General features: G+C 42.5%; 1 protein-coding gene across 3 annotated transcripts in view; it reads left to right on the top strand.

The window, feature by feature from the left end:
• Positions 1-17598, top strand: part of LOC140719127 (casein kinase I) — a 61102-nt gene that overhangs the window by 18798 nt on the left and 24706 nt on the right. For all 3 annotated transcript variants that reach the window (XM_073033524.1, XM_073033521.1, XM_073033522.1), the window contains exons 3-4: positions 9249-9359; positions 13576-13724. In XM_073033524.1, coding sequence (XP_072889625.1) covers positions 9249-9359; positions 13576-13724 — 260 coding nt within the window. The remainder of the gene's footprint in view (positions 1-9248; positions 9360-13575; positions 13725-17598) is intronic.

The raw sequence follows: 17598 nt of genomic DNA, 5'->3' as shown, positions 1-17598 counted from the left end.
ATAGGTTTCAATGAGATTTCTCCTCTCTCCCCCCCCCCCCCCCCCCACACTTTCTTCTAAACGCCAGTAAATGCAGGCCATAGCCACAAAACACTCCTCATGGGATCATCCTCTGATCATCCATGGAATTGAAGCCGGTTTGATGGTGTTGTAATGGTGTTGCTGCTTATTTTCCTCCTTTATAACAGCAAATGCAGTTGATGGTTCTGTACCTTGGATTTCAGTGGTCAATGCGATTAGAACGTGTGGGTTTTGATGGATGGTACGGTGCCTGTGATGTTGCTGCAAGCAAGTTTATCATCATACCTGTGCCTCGTGCATGTGACAGTAGACTTGATTTGATACAGACATGGTGGAGCAAAGGGATTGTTTCTGTGCAGTATGACTTTAAGATGATCTTCATTGCTCAGTACCAGATCAGATGTAATTGGTGCTTTTGAGCCTTGTTCATTGCAGCTTTTCCAGCAGCCGTTAGCACTTGTACACGAAGGATTGGCAAAGACTTGCCTACGGTGCCCTTTTGTGGTCTGTCTGGGCTTGTGCAGGAGGGATGCTCTGTAATTGCATCATGGTATGAATCTCTACCCAAAGTCACTTGTTTGCAGGAGCTAAGTAATCATCTGGTTTTTATAGTGTAGGAATTTGGCAGTGGAATTGAAACAGGCTCTGATAGTTTTCAAGGTAAGTAAATTTTTCTCTAGCCAGACATTAGTTTATGATAATCCAGTCCCTCAATGGATTGTTGAGTTTTTTTTATTAGCTTGTTACTGGAATAAGAGTCTAATTGTAAGAAGTGTACAACTCCCTGAATCTGCCTTGTCATGAAGGGGTGGTTGATTATGGTAACTCCATCATGTGAGTTTTCTACATCCTGTTTGCACAGCTGTTAGTTCTAGCAAGAGTTAGGGAGACGCCAATACATTCTGCTGCCCATGCTCAGTTATTCAGCATCCTAGAATAATTCAGTATGAGGAGGGGTCCATGGCCCAAAGTGCCCACAATTGACCCAAATCCCTACCTGTCCACTGACTTTTATGTAGCTGTCACTTTCTCTGGCAGCTTTTTCAGTATATGCACCCCCCTTTTTGCAAAGAAGCTGCCTCACGGGTTCTCTTTGTAGAATGACAAATGGTTGCATATCAACTCCAGACGGTCTTTGTTTAGATGTAGTTTTTTTTGTAAAGTTCTGTATTTCATTCTTCCTGTAAATGCCTGCAAGAAAATGAATCTCAATGTATTATAAGGTAACAAGTATGTACTTTGATTATTTTACTCTGAGATGTATACAGTTATGAAGGGCATGTTTAGAGTGAATGTACACAGTGTTTCGCCTCCAGAGAAAGGGAACCAAAACCAGAGGACATAGGCTTAAAGTCGGGGTTGTGGGGGGAGGGAGGCAGAAGATTTAAAACTTTCAATGTGACCTTTCACCTGCAAAGGTTCTGTGCGTTAGGCTTGAATATATCAACAAATGAGCAAACGATAAAGGTGAAAATTCAGGTGAGTGCTTGACCATTGTTGAAACCGTCACTTGCTCCTAGGTTTTCAACCAAAAAGTTGAGTAAATAGTCTGGAAAAGCGCTTCTTAGAAACTTCCTAAATTATTCAGTGTGTTAATCAAAGAGCTTCACGATAGTGTAGTGGTTAGCGTTCCACTATTACAGCTTGGGCGTAGGAGTTTGGAGTTCAATTCCGCTGCTGTCTGTAAGAAGTTCATACTTCCTTCTTTTGAGCACGTGGGTTTCTTCCCACATTTCAAAAGCATACTGGTTGGTAGGTTAATTGGTCATTGTAAATTGTCCCCTGGTTAGGCTAGGTAGGTTGCTGGGTGTTGCACCTTGTCGAGCTGGAAGGGCGTGTTCCATAGTGTATCTCTAAATAAACAAATTACATTGGGACAGCTGGCCAGATTCTTGGGCAAAGATTTTTAAAGGTGATCTTGGAGAGAGGAAGAGAGGCTTAATGATAAGCAAGTTATTTTCTAGAAGAAGAAATCTGATTTTTTTTTGTCTTTGAGATTCTATATTCGGACGTTACATAAATGAAAATTGTGAAGTGCTTTGTTGCTTCTAGTCCCCATCCTAGAGACACGCTTCTTACCACGGATGCTTCTAGAACGACTTATTTTAAATTGCATTGAGTGCTTGTTAGTCACGCCACTTGTCTGTATTTCTATTTCTGCTGTCGGAGGTAGAAATTTTGACGTTTCCGTGACAAATTATTAGAGTGCACAATATTTATGGAGCATTTTCTTTGTGCTTGGAAAAAGGAATCATTCCTGCTTCCCGAGATTGAATAAATTATGCAAATTAGGTCACTAGTTGCATGTATACTTAACAAGAGCTCAGACTAAAGTGGGGAGAATAATTTTTTAGCCATTCCCTTTGTAGATGTACTATTATAACATTTTTTTTTGTTTTCGCTGGGTTAAAGGTCACAGTTTAAAGTTTACATATTAGTTTTGTGTTCACACATACAACAAAATATACAGATAAATGCTACCATGCTTCTGACCCTACAACTCACTCACCATACATCTTTGGAACGTGAGAGGAAACTCGTGTGGTCACGGGGAGAATGTACAAACCCCTCACAACAGGGGTAGCGAACCCCGATTTTGCAGCTGATTTTGTAAAATATTCTTTACAATATAGTGTCCTTCTTATCGCATTTAGTTCTTTGCTTGACTCTGGAAGCACTGCAAACTCTGGTGAACTGGCCCATGTCAATGTTTCAGCTGTTTTGTGTAATTCTCTAATTTTCTTTTTGCCCCTCCCCCCTCACTTCACTTCAGCCTGTAATGCAAAAAGGTTTGAATTACAGTCAGAAACAGGTGAATTGATCATAGGGAACAAAGACATGGCAGACCCATTGAATAACTACTTTGGTTCTGTCTTCACTAAGGAGGACGTAAATAATCTTCCGGAAATAGTAAGAGACTGAGGGTCTAGTGAGATGGAGGAACTGAGGGAAATACATGTTAGTAGGGAAGTGGTGTTAAGGTAAATTGAAGGGATTAAAGGCAGATAAATCCCCAGGGCCAGATGGTCTGCATCCCACAGTGCTTAAGGAAGTAGCCCAAGAAATAGTGGATGCATTAGTGATAATTTTTCAAAACTCCTTAGATTCTGGATTAGTTCCTGAGGATTGGATAATGTAACCCCACTTTTTAAAAAAAGAGGGAGAGAAAAACCGGGGAATTATAGACCGGTTAATCTGACATCGGTGGTGGGGAAAATGCTAGAGTCGGTTATCAAAGATGTGATAACAGCACATTTGGAAAGAGTTGAAATCATCGGACAAAGTCAGCATGGATTTGTGAAAGGAAAATCATGTCTGACGAATCTTATAGAATTTTTTGAAGATGTAACTAGTAGAGTGGATAGGGGAGAGCCAGTGGATGTGGTATATTTAGATTTTCAAAAAGCTTTTGACAAGGTCCCACACAGGAGATTAGTGTGCAAACTTAAAGCACACGGTATTGGGGTATGGTATTGATGTGGATAGAGAATTGGTTAGCAGACAGGAAACAAAGAGTGGGAGTAAACGGGACCTTTTCAGAATGGCAGGCAGTGACTAGTGGGGTACCGCAAGGCTCAGTGCTGGGACCCCAGTTGTTTACAGTATATATTAATGATTTAGACGAGGGAATTAAATGCAGCATCTCCAAGTTTGCGGATGACGCGAAGCTGGGCAGTGGTGTTAACTGTGAGGAGGATGCTAAGAGGATGCAGGGTGACTTGGATAGGTTAGGTGAGTGGGCAAATTCATGGCAGATGCAATTTAATGTGGATAAATGTGAGGTTATCCACTTTGGTTGCAAGAACAGGAAAACAGGTTATTATCTGAACAGTGGCCGATTAGGAAAAGGGGAGGTGCAACGAGACCTGGGTGTCATTGTACACCAGTCATTGAAGGTGGGCATGCAGGTACAGCAGGCGGTGAAAAAGGCAAATGGTAAATTGGCATTCATAGCAAAAGGATTTGAGTACAGGAGCAGGGAGGTTCTACTGCAGTTGTACAAGGCTTTGGTGAGACCGCACCTAGAGTATTGCGTGCAGTTTTGGTCCCCTAATCTGAGGAAAGACATTCTTGCCATAGAGGGAGTACAGAGAAGGTTCACCAGATTGATTCCTGGGATAGCAGGACTTTCATATGAAGAAAGACTGGATCAACTAGGCTTATACTCACTGGAATTTAGAAGATTGAGGGGGGATCTTATTGAAACGTATAAAATTCTAAAGGGATTGGACAAGCTAGATGCAGGAAGATTGTTTCCGATGTTGGGGAAGTCCAGAACAAGGGGTTACAGTTTAAGGATAAAGGGGAAGCCTTTTAGGACCGAGATGAGGAAAAACTTCTTCACACAGAGAGTGGTGAATCTGTGGAATTCTCTGCCACAGGAAACAGTTGAGGCCAGTTCATTGGCTATATTTAAGAGGAAGTTAGATATGGCCCTTGTGGCTAAAGGGATCAGGGGGTATGGAGAGAAAGCAGGTACAGGGTTCTGAGTTGGATGGTCAACCATGATCATACTGAATGGCGGTGCAGGCTCAAAGGGCCGAATGGCCTACTCCTGCACCTGTTTTCTATGTTTCTATGAATTATTCCTTCACTTACACGAGTAAAACTCTTTACATTCCGTCTTGTTGGAATGTGCAATGTGCAATTTATAGTAATTTGTAATAACTAGTATGTTCAACAGGACAGTCAGTATAGCATAGAAATACAATTGTATCTGTGTGAATTAATCATTCTGATGGCCTGGTGGAAGAAGCTGTCCTGGCTTTTATACTGTGGTGCTGTTTCCCGGATGTAGCAGCTGGAACAGTTTGTGGTTGGGGCGACTTGGGTCCCCAATGATCCTTCAGGTCCTTTTTTTATGTGCCTCTCTTTGTAAATGTCCTGAATAGTGGAATGTTCACATCTACAGATTCGCTGAGCTGTCCGCACCACTCGCTGCAGATCTTGCGATGGAGGGAAGTGCAGTTCCCATACCAGGCAGTGATGCAGCCAGGCAGGATGCTCTCAATTGTGCCCCTGTAGAAAGTCCTCAGGATTTGGGGACTCATGCCAAACTACTTCAACTGTCTGAGATGAAAGAGGCACTGTTGCACTTTTTTCATCACACAGCCGGTATGTACAGACCAAGTGAGATCCTCGGTGATGTGTATGCCAAGGAATTTAAAGCTGTTTGCCCTCTCAAGCCCAGATCCATTAATGTCAATAGGGGTTAGCCTGTCTCCATTCCTCCTGCAGTTCACAACCAGTCTTGGGCAGTACATCGAGGCAAGATCCTCCATTGTTCATAAAAGTTGGGGACAGCTTGTATTGGTCAGTACATTGAGGAGGGATCCTTTGTTCTTGAAAATAGTGTCATGGAGCCTTTTCCTTCCATCTCACGTGACAGACCTGAATTTTGGAATAATGTCTTCAGAACGGCTGTGCTTGTCATAGTGCACAACTCTTGGTACCTCCATTGGTGTGTCGAGTAGATTCATGAGTTTAGTTACCCAGAGAGGAACCTGAACAGATGCCACTTGGAAACAACATTGAAACTTGTAGGTATTTTGCTATCATTTTTATTTATGACAAAACTTACTTTGGCATTCCATATTCCTGTGTGATCTTAATTTTATTAAATGTGACTTCACATTTCTCATTGTCACTTGTGACATGAGCAGCTACCATGATCTGGAGAGGCAAAATTTAAACCCTTGTGTGAGAAACTGTTTTCACTCCTGAATTCTGTGCCCCTTCCTGGAACCCACATTTTATGTGTTGCTTGGTTGGAAATTAGAACAAAGTTATTAAGCCAGCCTTGCGTGCAAGTACTTGACATGCATGCTGTTCTTGTGATAACGTGCATTCTGATCTATTACAAAATAAGCAACCTATTCTTTCACCGGGGCACCACATGCGCAGGCACACGCTATACGTGGTAGGAATTCATTGGCAGATTCATTTGGTTTTGCCCAAGAGATGAGCATGACATTAGCCATGGCTGTAGTTTACATAGTGCAGTACACAACAAGCCCTTCGACCCACAATCTGCCTTTTAACTTAGGCTAAAATCAATATAACCCCTCCTACCATCATAACTCCATTTTTCTGTCATCCACGTAATTGACTCTTAAATGTCCTTAATGTATCTACCTCTCCCACCACCCCGGCAGAGGGTTCCACGCTCATACCTCTGTGTAAAAGGAAAAATAAACCACCCCTGACATCACCACCTCTATACTTTCTTCCAAGCACCTTAAAGTTATGCTCACACATATTATCAATTTCCACTGTGTGTGTGTGTGTGTGTGTGTGTGTGTGTGTGTGTGTGTGTGTGTGTGTGTGTGTGTGTGTGTGTGTGTGTGTGTGTGTGTGTGTGTGTGTGTGTGTGTGTGTGTGTGTGTGTGTGTGTGTGTGTGTGTGTGTGATAGATTCTGGCTCATGATGATTGGTTCTCAAGTTCACACTCAATTTGCAGAGGAGATACCAGCATTTTATACTTTCTCAGCATCAATGGCTGCCTCTGAGTCAAAAGATTGAAGTTCTTCTACAAAGACTCAAGTGCAGAATGCTAGTCTGCTTTTGAGCAAATACTGAAGAACCATTGCAAATTAAATTAACAACCTTCTAGTTGTTGCTCAGTAGCATTGTTCTTTAAAACGGGGGTTCCACAAGTGGTTTCCATCATCCCCGGGTTAATGGTTGGAGTCCGTGGCATAGAAAGGTTGGGAGCCCCTGCTTTAAAGGGTGAATTAGGAAATCATTCATCCCTGGGGCCTGTACTTGCTGGAGTTTAGAAGAATGAGAGCGGACCTCATTGAAACCTGTCTAACACTGAAAGGCTGAGATTGAGTGGATATGGAGAGGATACTTCCCATAGTGGGGAGTCTAGGACCAGAGGGCACAGCCTCAGAATACGACAGCCCTTCAGATGAGAGATGAGTAGGAATTTCTTTAGCCAGGGTGTGGTAATCTGTAGAATTCATTGCCACTAGGTGACCCTGAAGGCCAAGTCATTGGGTATACAGGTGCCCCCCCCCCCCACAAAGGTAGAGTGTTCCTATGAAAACTTTCTTAAGCCGAAATGGCGTAAAGCGAAGAATCATTAATTTATATGGGGAAAAAATTTCGTAAAAGCGAAAATCCTCTTTGTAATGAGAAAACAGGTTACTGATGTAGGTTTTTTGTAAAAGCGAGGTGGCGTAAAGCAGGGGACACGTGTATTTTAAACGGTGGAAGGGTCTTGGCCCAAAACGTCAACTGTTTACTCTTTTCCATAGATGCTTCCTGTCCTGCTGAGTTCCAGCATTTTGTGTGTGTTGCTTGGATTTCTAGCACCTGCAGATTTTCTCTTGTTTTTGATAGGTTCTTAATTAGTCAGGGTGTCAAAAGGGTTACGGGGCTAAGGCAGGAGAATGGGGTTGAGAAGAATGATAAATCAGCCATGATGGAATAGTGGACCAAAGTCAGTGGGCTGAATGGCCTCATTTTTCTCTTATGGTCTTCTGATATAGTCACTTATCAGTATCAGTAAATTGGCTAATACTTATGTACAATGGCACATTTCAAAAAGTACATATAACCTGTTGAATATTTTAAGATCCTGAGGCATTGAAAGATGGTTTACAAGTATATAGTCTTTCCACAAAGTTTTAACTCTTGTCACCCTGCATAGTAACATGGATGGCTCTGCTGTCAGGCTGATGTCTTGCTGCATGTTTGTTGTCTTTTAGATGAAAATGTGTTACAGAAGATGTTGCCTTAAGGTGGGCACAACATAGCTATTGGAACAGGAGTTCCAACTGGTCTGTGTTGAGGGCAGAAGTGGAGCGGTTGGCTTCCATTTATATGCCTTTCTGATGTTAGAAAGCCTTCCAGGAGCTGTTTTGTAATTTGGTAAGACTTCATTGAGTACCGAAGATGCTGCCTCATTGATGCAGACTTGATGGACTGTGGCCTAAGTGATTTTTTTTTAAGTAACCTGCTAGACAATCTCAGGGGTTGGCAGCATCTGTGGAAGGAAATGGATAATATTTCAGTTTGTGACCCTTCTTCTGAATCCAAAATGTCAGCTGTTCATTCCCTTCACAGACTTTTCCTGACCTGCTGAGTTCCACCAGCAGCTTTTTTTGAAACATTCTAGCATCTGCAATCTCTTGCGGCCTTTATAATGTTCAATCATGTCAGTCACTTTGGGCATTCATGAATATTTTACCAGGAGAAGTTGGCCATAGTAACCATGGAGACTGAGTCTCTAGATAGGAAACTCCCTTTTCTTCCCCCCCATAGTTCAAAGACCATGGGTCCAGTTCAAACATTTCAAACCAGTCCAGCTGATCCATAGATCGTGTTTGTTCCATTTTTTTCCAGGTTTCAATTATTTGGTAGCACATCAGATGAGTTCCATCCAGACCTGCTGGTGTTGGTTGTCAGCTAGCCTGTTCAAGCTTACCTTTTCTTTTAAAAGAAAGCTACCTTCTACCCATGACTGCGTGGGTTTCCTTTGGGTACTCTGGTCTCTTCCCACATTCTAAAGATTTGGGTTAGTGAGTTGTGGGCACTGGACTAACTTGATGAAAGAGGGCAAAGGGTTTGGAGGTAGTTAACTTAGCTTCAACATTTCTGTAAAGTGTCAGAGAAAGTTTTTTTTTGTACTACAAATTCCAAGGAGAACTTTGTCTACTAAAACTTCTGTTGAGTGGTACATACAACCCACTTAACAGGCCTCATTACAGGAAAGATTTGCTGTTGCGACACTTATGGACTACCTAGCAAACCATCTGACCGTGCTGGTCATTGACACAGGATGACATGTTTCAGTGTTTGCTTCGATGTACATGTGACAAATAAAGCTATTCTTAAATCTTTTATCAAATATGCATTGTATGGATTATTTTCCAAATGTAGTACCTCTCTCTCTCTCTCTCTCTCTCTCTCTCTCTCTCTCTCTCTCTCTCTCTCTCTCTCTCTCTCTCTCCCTCTCTCCCTCTCTCCCTCTCTCCCTCTCTCCCTCTCTCCCTCTCTCCCTCTCTCCCTCTCTCCCTCTCTCCCTCTCTCCCTCTCTCCCTCTCTCCCTCTCTCCCTCTCTCCCTCTCTCCCTCTCTCCCTCTCTCCCTCTCTCCCTCTCTCCCTCTCTCCCTCGTTACATTTTGGGATAGGAGGAAAAAGTGCAAATGAGGGAAAAAGCCCATGTTTGTTGAGGGAAGATTCTCCTTTTTTTTACATTCTTTATCTCTTTTTTTCAGGTGCAAACATAGCGACTGGAGAAGAGGTTGCAATAAAGTTGGAATGTGTCAAAACGAAACACCCACAGCTCCATATCGAGAGCAAGTTTTACAAAATGATGCAAGGAGGAGGTGAGTGCCCGGCCACGTGTGCAGGCCAACCTGGACCATTCGGTGGAAAAATGACAAAAACATCTCTGACATGTTCCTTACTGTTGTGGTTGTTGGTCTCTAACCATGAACATTTGCCTTGTGAATCTGTGCTATTTCTGTTCTGATGAGCTTATCTACTTTTCTGAAAAAGTTAGTCATTTGACATCATTTTACACTTGTGAATTCTTGGGTAAGTTTCACATCCCCAACTTGGATAAAAATTAAAGGTAATGTTAATTGCTATCCCTTTCAACCAGAGCCCCTGGAGGAAAGCTATGGGGAGAACGTACAAACTCCTTACAGGTGGTTCTACGCTCATTTTCAGCACTTGCAAATGTGCGGGTCGCCTGAGACTCTACAAGTAACTTTAATTATGGTTGGATTTCTTCAAGGTGGGGTCTTACTATTGAGTGGCAGCATTATCCAGAAACTTTCCAATGACTTGATGGAAGGGGGGGAAGGGTTTGCAGGTGGTAAACTTAACTTCAACATTTCTGTAAAGTGTCAGAGAAGGTTTTTTTTGTACCGTAAGTTCCAAGGTGTGCTCCTGTTGAGCGGTACACACAACCCACTTATCAGGCCTCATTACAGGAAAGAATTGCTCTTGCAGTAAAACTGTATGGAGTGCCCATGAGGTGGGTGGATCAAAATGAACAAAGCTCTGCTGGATGGGATTGGGCTCTGTTCAACAATCCTCAGTCATCCCAAAAAGAGAGGTTAAATTTATTTTGTGCTGTCTGACTGACATTTTGGGGAACTTGTCAAGGAAGGTGTGTGGGTGTGAAATGGCTGTGTTCATTTCTTCACTGGCTACCTAACTCTGTCAAACGCACAGACTGGACGGTGTGTAATACTGGATACCCTCAGATAGAACCATACAACATTACAGCACAGAAACAGGCCTTTTGCCCCTTCTTTGCTGTGCGGAACCATTTTTCTGCCTAGTCCCACTGACCTGCACCTGGACCCTATCCCTCCATACACCTCTCATCTGTGTACCTGTCCAAGTTTTTCTTAAATGTTAAAAGTGAGCCAGCATTCACCGTTTCATCTGGCAGCTCATTCCACACTCCCACCACTCTCTGTGTGAAGAAGCCCCCCCCTAATGTTCCCTTTAAACTTTTCCCCCTTCACCCTTAACCCATGTGTTCTGGTTTTTTTTTCTCCCCTAGCCTCAGTGGAAAAAGCCTGCTTGAATTCATATCTATACCCATCTATACCTATATCTCTACCCATCATAATTTTATATAACGCTATCAAATCTCCCCTCATTCTTCTACATTCCAGGGAATAAAGTCCTAACCTATTCAACCTTTCTCTGTTACAGATGTTGGGTCTCAGTGCAAGAACTTGCTGCTTAACGCTCTTAGTTGGTGTACCTCCACCAGAACTCAGTACTAGGATAACATTTTACAGTGCCAGCAATGGCGGTTCAATTCCACAGTCTGTAAGAAGTTTGTACATTCTCCCCATGACTGAGCGAGTTTCCTCCAACATTCCAAAGCTGCCCACGGTCAGTGAGTTCTGGTCAAGCTATGCTGGTGCCAGAACCACAGCGGCACTTGTGGGCTGCCTCCAGCACAGTCCTCAGAGTGGTGCTCATTGGCACAAAAGACGCATTTTACTATATGTTTCAATGTATGTGTGACAAATGATCTAGAAATAGGCAATTGTTCACAAGTTGGTATAGCCCCACTTGCCTGTTGGGGCGGGCAGTAAATGTGTGGCAAAGCTGGCTGCATGTGGGGTTGAGGTGGTTCTTCATCTGAGTATTTGCATAGTGACACTTTGCCCAATTGGTGTGCTGATTTATATTTTGATTTTTATTTGAGTAATCCAGTTAGAAAACCTTTTGCTATTGAATTGTTAACTTCATTTGTTGTACTCATTTTTGTAAAATAACTCAAGTTTCAAAAACGATAATTTATCAATCCGAACAATTATTAGATGTAACATTCTGTACTACATGGAGCAGAACACTCATACTTGTTAATCAAAATGCCAAACACGGTTACTCTTACTTCTGTAATTCATTTCTTCGGCCCATGTTTGGACCATGTGCTGAGATCTGGAGCAGCGTTTCCTTGATGAAATCAGACTTGGCATGGGTGAGTGGGTTTATTTGCTAGTCAGCAATGCTTGATTGCTCTGATAGCTCAGTGATTGGGTAGTCATTAGGCAGATTGTATTTGGCCTGCTTTCTCAGAACAGGGCGATTTTCCACATTAGTGTTGGGTGGGTGTCCTTGTTGACCAAGGTCTTGAATGAATCTGCTGAAGGGTGGGGTGCATTGTTAATATCTTGGCTGAACATGGAGTCCTTTTGTAGTATTCTCTGGCTGTGAATCTTTTGGCCTGAGTTTGATCTTAAAAGTGCCAGCTCTTTGAGCAGATCTTCCATTGATGCTGCTTACCAGTTCATGTTCTCACCTGGGGTGTAAAAGGTCTCAAGTGTCAAAAAGAAGGCATCACAGCCAAGTGTCCTTGTTCAAGGTTCAAAGCTGCTTTTGGCAGCTTTATGTTTAAGTATTATCTGGAAGTAAAATTAGGTGTCCATTATGTATTTTTTAAGAGATATAGGCCCCTCTGGCCCAAAGAAGCCAAACCACCCAATTACACCCTTGTGACCAATTAACCTACTAACCCGTACATCTCAGGAATGTGGGAGGAAACTGGAAATCCACAGTACAGTCTTGAGGAGAATGTACAAATCCTTACACACAGTGGCAGAATTGAACTCAGTTCGCTGCCACTGTAATTTCATTCTGCTAACCGCTACACTATCCTATTGCAAGGGGAGTGCGTTCTCGCACTCTGATACCCTATTTGCTGCTTTAAAATCCGTTCTTTTCCATCTCCAACTGCACAGACACCTGCTGTGGGAGAGATTTTCTGGGCATTAAAACAGTGTGCCTGTGGGGAAAGCTTAACAATTGTCCCTCACATTGAACTATGATTAAACGATGAGAAATGAGGAAGTTGCACATTTGGATTTGCTGAGTTCTTTACTGTCGTCAAAGACTACTGTAAACAAAGCCGATGTTTCTTTAAATACTAGAGGCACAAAGATTTCCAAACCAGTTTGGGTTATTTCTTGCTGCAAGTGGCATGTGTCCAGACACATGGGCTTGTGTGATTATATGTCTATTTTTATGTTTTAAGATTTTTGTGCTGCACTTCAACAGTCTGGCTGGAATAGCTATTTATGTGAGTATGTGCACAGCCCTGAGTCTTTGATCCAGTGGAGTTGCTAATGGTGTCAGGCGGGTTTGGGTAGTGTTAACTCAGTGGCCACTTTATTAGATACACCTGTACATTAATGCAAGTATCTAATCAGCCAATCATGCGGCAGTAACTCATTGCATAAAAACATGCAGACATGGTCAAGAGGTTCAACTGCTGTTCAGACCAAACAATGGGGAAGAAATGTGATCTAAGCGACTTTAACCGTGGAATGATTGTTAATGCCAGACATGGCGGTTTGAGTATCTCAAACTTGCTGATCTGGTGTTTTCACGCACAATAGTCTCTACAGTTTATAGAGAATGGTATTTTTTTTAAAAAAAACACACACACACACACGCACACACATCCAGTGAACGTTACTTCTGTGGGCGAAATGCCTTGATAATGAGAGCGGTCAGAGGAGATTGGCCAAACAGGTTCAAACTGAAAGGAAGGCGACAGTAACTCAAATAACCACGCGTTACAACGGTGGTGTACAGAAGAGCATCTCTGAACGCTCAACACATTGAACCTCGAAGTGGGTGGGCTACAACAGCAGAAGACCACACTCCACTCCTTTACCTTATAAACATCTATTCTTGTGTAAGCTGCACTTCAGCAGCCAAGCTGGAATAGGTGTGTATGTGAATGTGTGCACAGCACTGAATCTCTGATCCAGAGGGGTTGCTAATGGTGTCTGACAGGTTTGGGTAGTATATGTATTAGCTACTTGCTGGAGATAAAAATAAGCATTTTGAAGTCATAAGTTGCTAAAACGTGTCAGTCACATTGCAGAGAACAATTGGGTCACGTGTAAACAGTATATTGTCAGCACATTGCAGCACCATTCTTTAGCCAAGTGTCGTTTCCTGGCATGAGGCAGCTGTAAGTTTACATCAATTGAGCAGATTGTGTTGTAATTATTAACCTGTTGTTGCTTAGACATTTACATGTGATTTTCTTGTCTGCAGTCGGAATTCCTTCAATTAAATGGTGTGGTGCAGAAGGAGATTATAATGTGATGGTCATGGAGCTGCTCGGTCCCAGTCTCGAGGATCTGTTCAATTTCTGTTCACGCAAGTTCAGCCTAAAGACTGTGCTTCTCCTTGCAGACCAGATGGTATGAATTTTCACTCTTAATCTGAGCAAAGCGGAAGAAGAATGGGGTGGGTTTGTATATATTGTGATGGAACTACTGAAGCATGAATTGGCTGAATTAAAATTCATTGCTGTGTGTTCTAACTTTGGCTAAACTTTGTCCATCCGTAAACCTTCTTGTTGGGCCTCCCCCAACAGTATATTTCTCAAATCTTGTATTTGTATGGCACCTTTTTTTCAAGCTATACTTTCTAAATTTCAGTCACTTGTTAATGGGGAATGTGGTATTTATTATTTTCATAGTTGACCAGATTTTATTGACCCAACATCTCTCTTCTCACCACCCCCCCCCCCCCCCCACCTTTCTGTATATGATGGTCAAAAATGGAGATATCTGGGTTATTCCACTCGTAAGCTCTTGGTCTGGCAATCCATTGAGTTCACTTTCTTGCGTTATAGAGATAATTTCAAAATATGGTGTGGGTTCCTGCTTCCATCTTTTCAGGCAGTGTCAAGATTCTCATTACCCTTTGTATACTAAAGCTTCATTTCCCTTTGAATTCTTCCACAAAATAACAAAAATCTGCATCACCTCCTCTTCCAAGGGAAATTGGTGCTGTCTGTTCAGCTTGCATAAATTTGTAAACCAGTGAAATCAGTCTTTGTTGCAAAGAAAGCAGCTTGAAGCCCCTGTGGTCTCTCCAATCTCCAGGACCTCTAATGCTATCAATCACTGCTGTAGTGTAGTGAGCAGATTTGACATCAACACTGTCTTTGTTTAAACAATTCCATCGTAACTCTTCTACATGGAGCTTCTTTTGAAAACAAAACCATCATTAGCTAGCTGCCCAATGTTTTGTAGTTGTGTTATTTATTCCTAGATTCTTGAATTAACTTGTACTTCTTAAAAATTCTCTCACTGTCCAGTTGGCCAGGAGGTGAATCCAGACCCAACCCACCAGTGTGGTTTGAGTCCTAACTGCCTCAGTTGAGTCCAGATAATAAATGGTGGCATTGTCACTGACATCCATATCCAATGAACAAATAACTTTTCAAGACCCTCTGCCCACTTTGGTATCATGAGCAAGCTCTTTGATTGTGAACCTGACTTTAAGTATGCATTAATGGGTTCCACAAGAAACCTAAGCCAAGTGTCGAAAAGCTTCAGTCACTAAATCTTCCAGTCATATTATTCTTTCTCCCTCTCTTTTGATCTGTCTAACATGTAAGTCATTGTGAAACACTTACCAGGAATATAAACTTCATTTCAGTGTACCACCTGCTTCAATTTTAGCTCAAGCATTCATCCTTTCAGTCATGCCCAGCCTTGCCTTGACAAATAAGCACAGGCTTATTTGAATAAACTGAATTCTGATTCATGCTGCTTTCAGCCTTTTCTAAACAGCCTGTAGGTAGATGAGGAACTCGTCCCCTGATCAGCAGCTTAATGCTGTGGATTTGCTCATAACCTCGGATAGACATCATAGCAACACTTTAATGTCTTGTTCCCTCTGTTAGTACAACACCCTCAGATAGGCGTCCTATCCACAGTTTAATGTCTTGCTCTTTCTTTTAGAGTGTAGAAACACCCTTTTTCTACACTAGTGTGCCACACTTTAATACAGTAGTTTCTCACTTTTACACTGATCTTTCCCTCCTTGCTTCACCCCCTCCCACTCCAACTTGGCATCCTTTTCTCACCCATGCACTGACCTAATCTCAGCCTTGATTTCTTTTCCCTCATCTCCACAATTATCAGCTATGCCTTCGGTTACTTGGCTCCTAAGGATTCCATGCACGTCTTTCTCCTGGTCGCTGTTATAGCTTGTGTTAAATTCTGTTGATTTGTGACGGTTTGGTCTGATACTGTTCCTCTGAAGCACCACAGGAGTAATTGTTGAACATTGCTAAACAAATGCAAAATGTTATTATTTGCTGATGCAAGAGGTGCATCAAATGGTCAAACATATAACTGCCTTGTTCACCCAGCTGGCTCATTCAAGCTATGGTAATTGATTGTGGGTAAACAAATATAAATAGCGTTCTTGAGCAGCAAAGCAAGTAGTTACTAATTAAATTCATCAGTAGGAAAGTTTAATAGAACAGTGCAGCGTGAATACAGTCCCTTCGGCCCATTGAGTTCATGCCAGCTTTGCTGCCCACCCCACTAGTCCCAATTTGGAAGGTCAGGTTTCAGTTCCTGCCGCTGTCCGCAAGGAATTTGTGCATTCTGTCATTGACCAAGTGGGTTTCCACCGGGTGCTCCAGTTTCCTCCCACATTCCAAAAGATGTCCGGGTTAGGGTTAGTAAGTTGCAGGCGGTCCCCAACACAGTAATGAACTTTGTTGGTTGTTTCACTGTATGTTTTGTCGTACATGTGACAAATGAACTTGACCTGAACCTTAATTTCCTGAGCTTAGCCCAGATCCCTCAGAGCCCCGCCTCTACTTGTACCAATCCAAATGCTTCTTAAATGATACAGGTGTACCTGCTACAACCTCTTACTCTGGCACTGCGATCCAGATATTTGCATGAATAAAGTTACCCGTTAGAACCCTTTTAAATCTTTTCTCTGTCATCCTAAACCTATGCTCCCTAGTTTTGGCTCCTCTGCCCTGTTGAAAAGACCAATACTATCCACCTTATCTGTGCACCTCAAATTTTATTTAATTTAGAGATACAGCATGAACAGACCCTTCTGATCCAATGAGCAGCACCGCCCAACCACCCACCTGCTTAATCCTAGCCTAATCACAGGACCATTTACACGGACCAATTAACCTACTAACTGGTACGTCTTTGGAATGTGGGATGAAATCGGAGCACTCAGAGGAAACGTGTTCATGGGAAGGATGTACAAACATTAAAGTTCAAAGTACATTTATTATCAATGTATGTATAGCAGATGCAACCTTGAGATTGGTCGTCTTGCAGGCAGCTGCAAAACAAAGAAACACAATAGAACCCATTTTTAAAAAAAAAATCCACAGAACAAAGACTGTGAAACACCCAATGTGTTGGGGGAGAAAAGAACGAATTGTGCAAACAATAAAAAAGTAAGCAAATAACACACAGACCATGAGTCCACAGCCACAGAGCCAGTTCAGTGTTAAGGACAGTGAAGCTCCCGTCCAGCAGCCCGATGGCTCCAGGGCCAACAACTGCTCCTGAATCTGGCGACCAGCCGTGATGGTAGTGGTGATAAGAGAGGGAGACCGGTCAACCACTGGCAGATGGCGCTGAACACGTTGCGAAAAATGAACAATTTTAATCTTGCTCGACACTTTAATCAGCGTAGGGTAATGGAGCTGACCACTGGTTTTGACTTCTGCAATAGGGCACTGGCGCAGCATGCACCCCCAGTGATGGCCACATTCTTGAGAGTCTAGTATGTCAAATCCTCCAGAAGATCACAAAAGCGCAAGGTCATTTAGTCGGCTCAAAAGTGCTACCTTAAAAGGGAAATTACAGGCTGCGATTGATCGCTGTTCAGAAGACGTGCATCTAGAAGAAGAGTAACATTATTGAGCTATCTGCAACATGGCACTGTTGGTCACTTGTGCCATCCTACACCAATACTTGAAGAGGGCACCGCAATTGAACTTTGAACTCCAGTGCCCCGAGCTGTAAGAGCGTTGTGTGAATTACTGCACTACCGTGGTGACATTTTAAATATTTCTATAAGATTGCCCCTGATTCTCTACATTTCAAGGAATAAAGAGTTAGCCCCGTCAACTTCTCCCAATAGTCCTTATACTCAGGCCTTGTAATCCCAGCAGTGCCCTTCTAACTCTTCTTTGCACTCTTAACAGTTTAACCACAGTTATCATTTTGCTTTAAGATAGATTCTTGTACCTAAAGTGTTGAATTTAAAGATGACTTTGGTTTTCTCTTC

Source organism: Hemitrygon akajei, chromosome 31, assembly GCF_048418815.1.
Source record: "Hemitrygon akajei chromosome 31, sHemAka1.3, whole genome shotgun sequence".
In the NCBI taxonomy this organism is placed as follows: Eukaryota; Metazoa; Chordata; class Chondrichthyes; order Myliobatiformes; family Dasyatidae; genus Hemitrygon; species Hemitrygon akajei.
The sequence above is the reverse complement of the archived record's forward strand: the minus strand, read 5'-3'. Positions and strand labels throughout refer to the sequence as shown.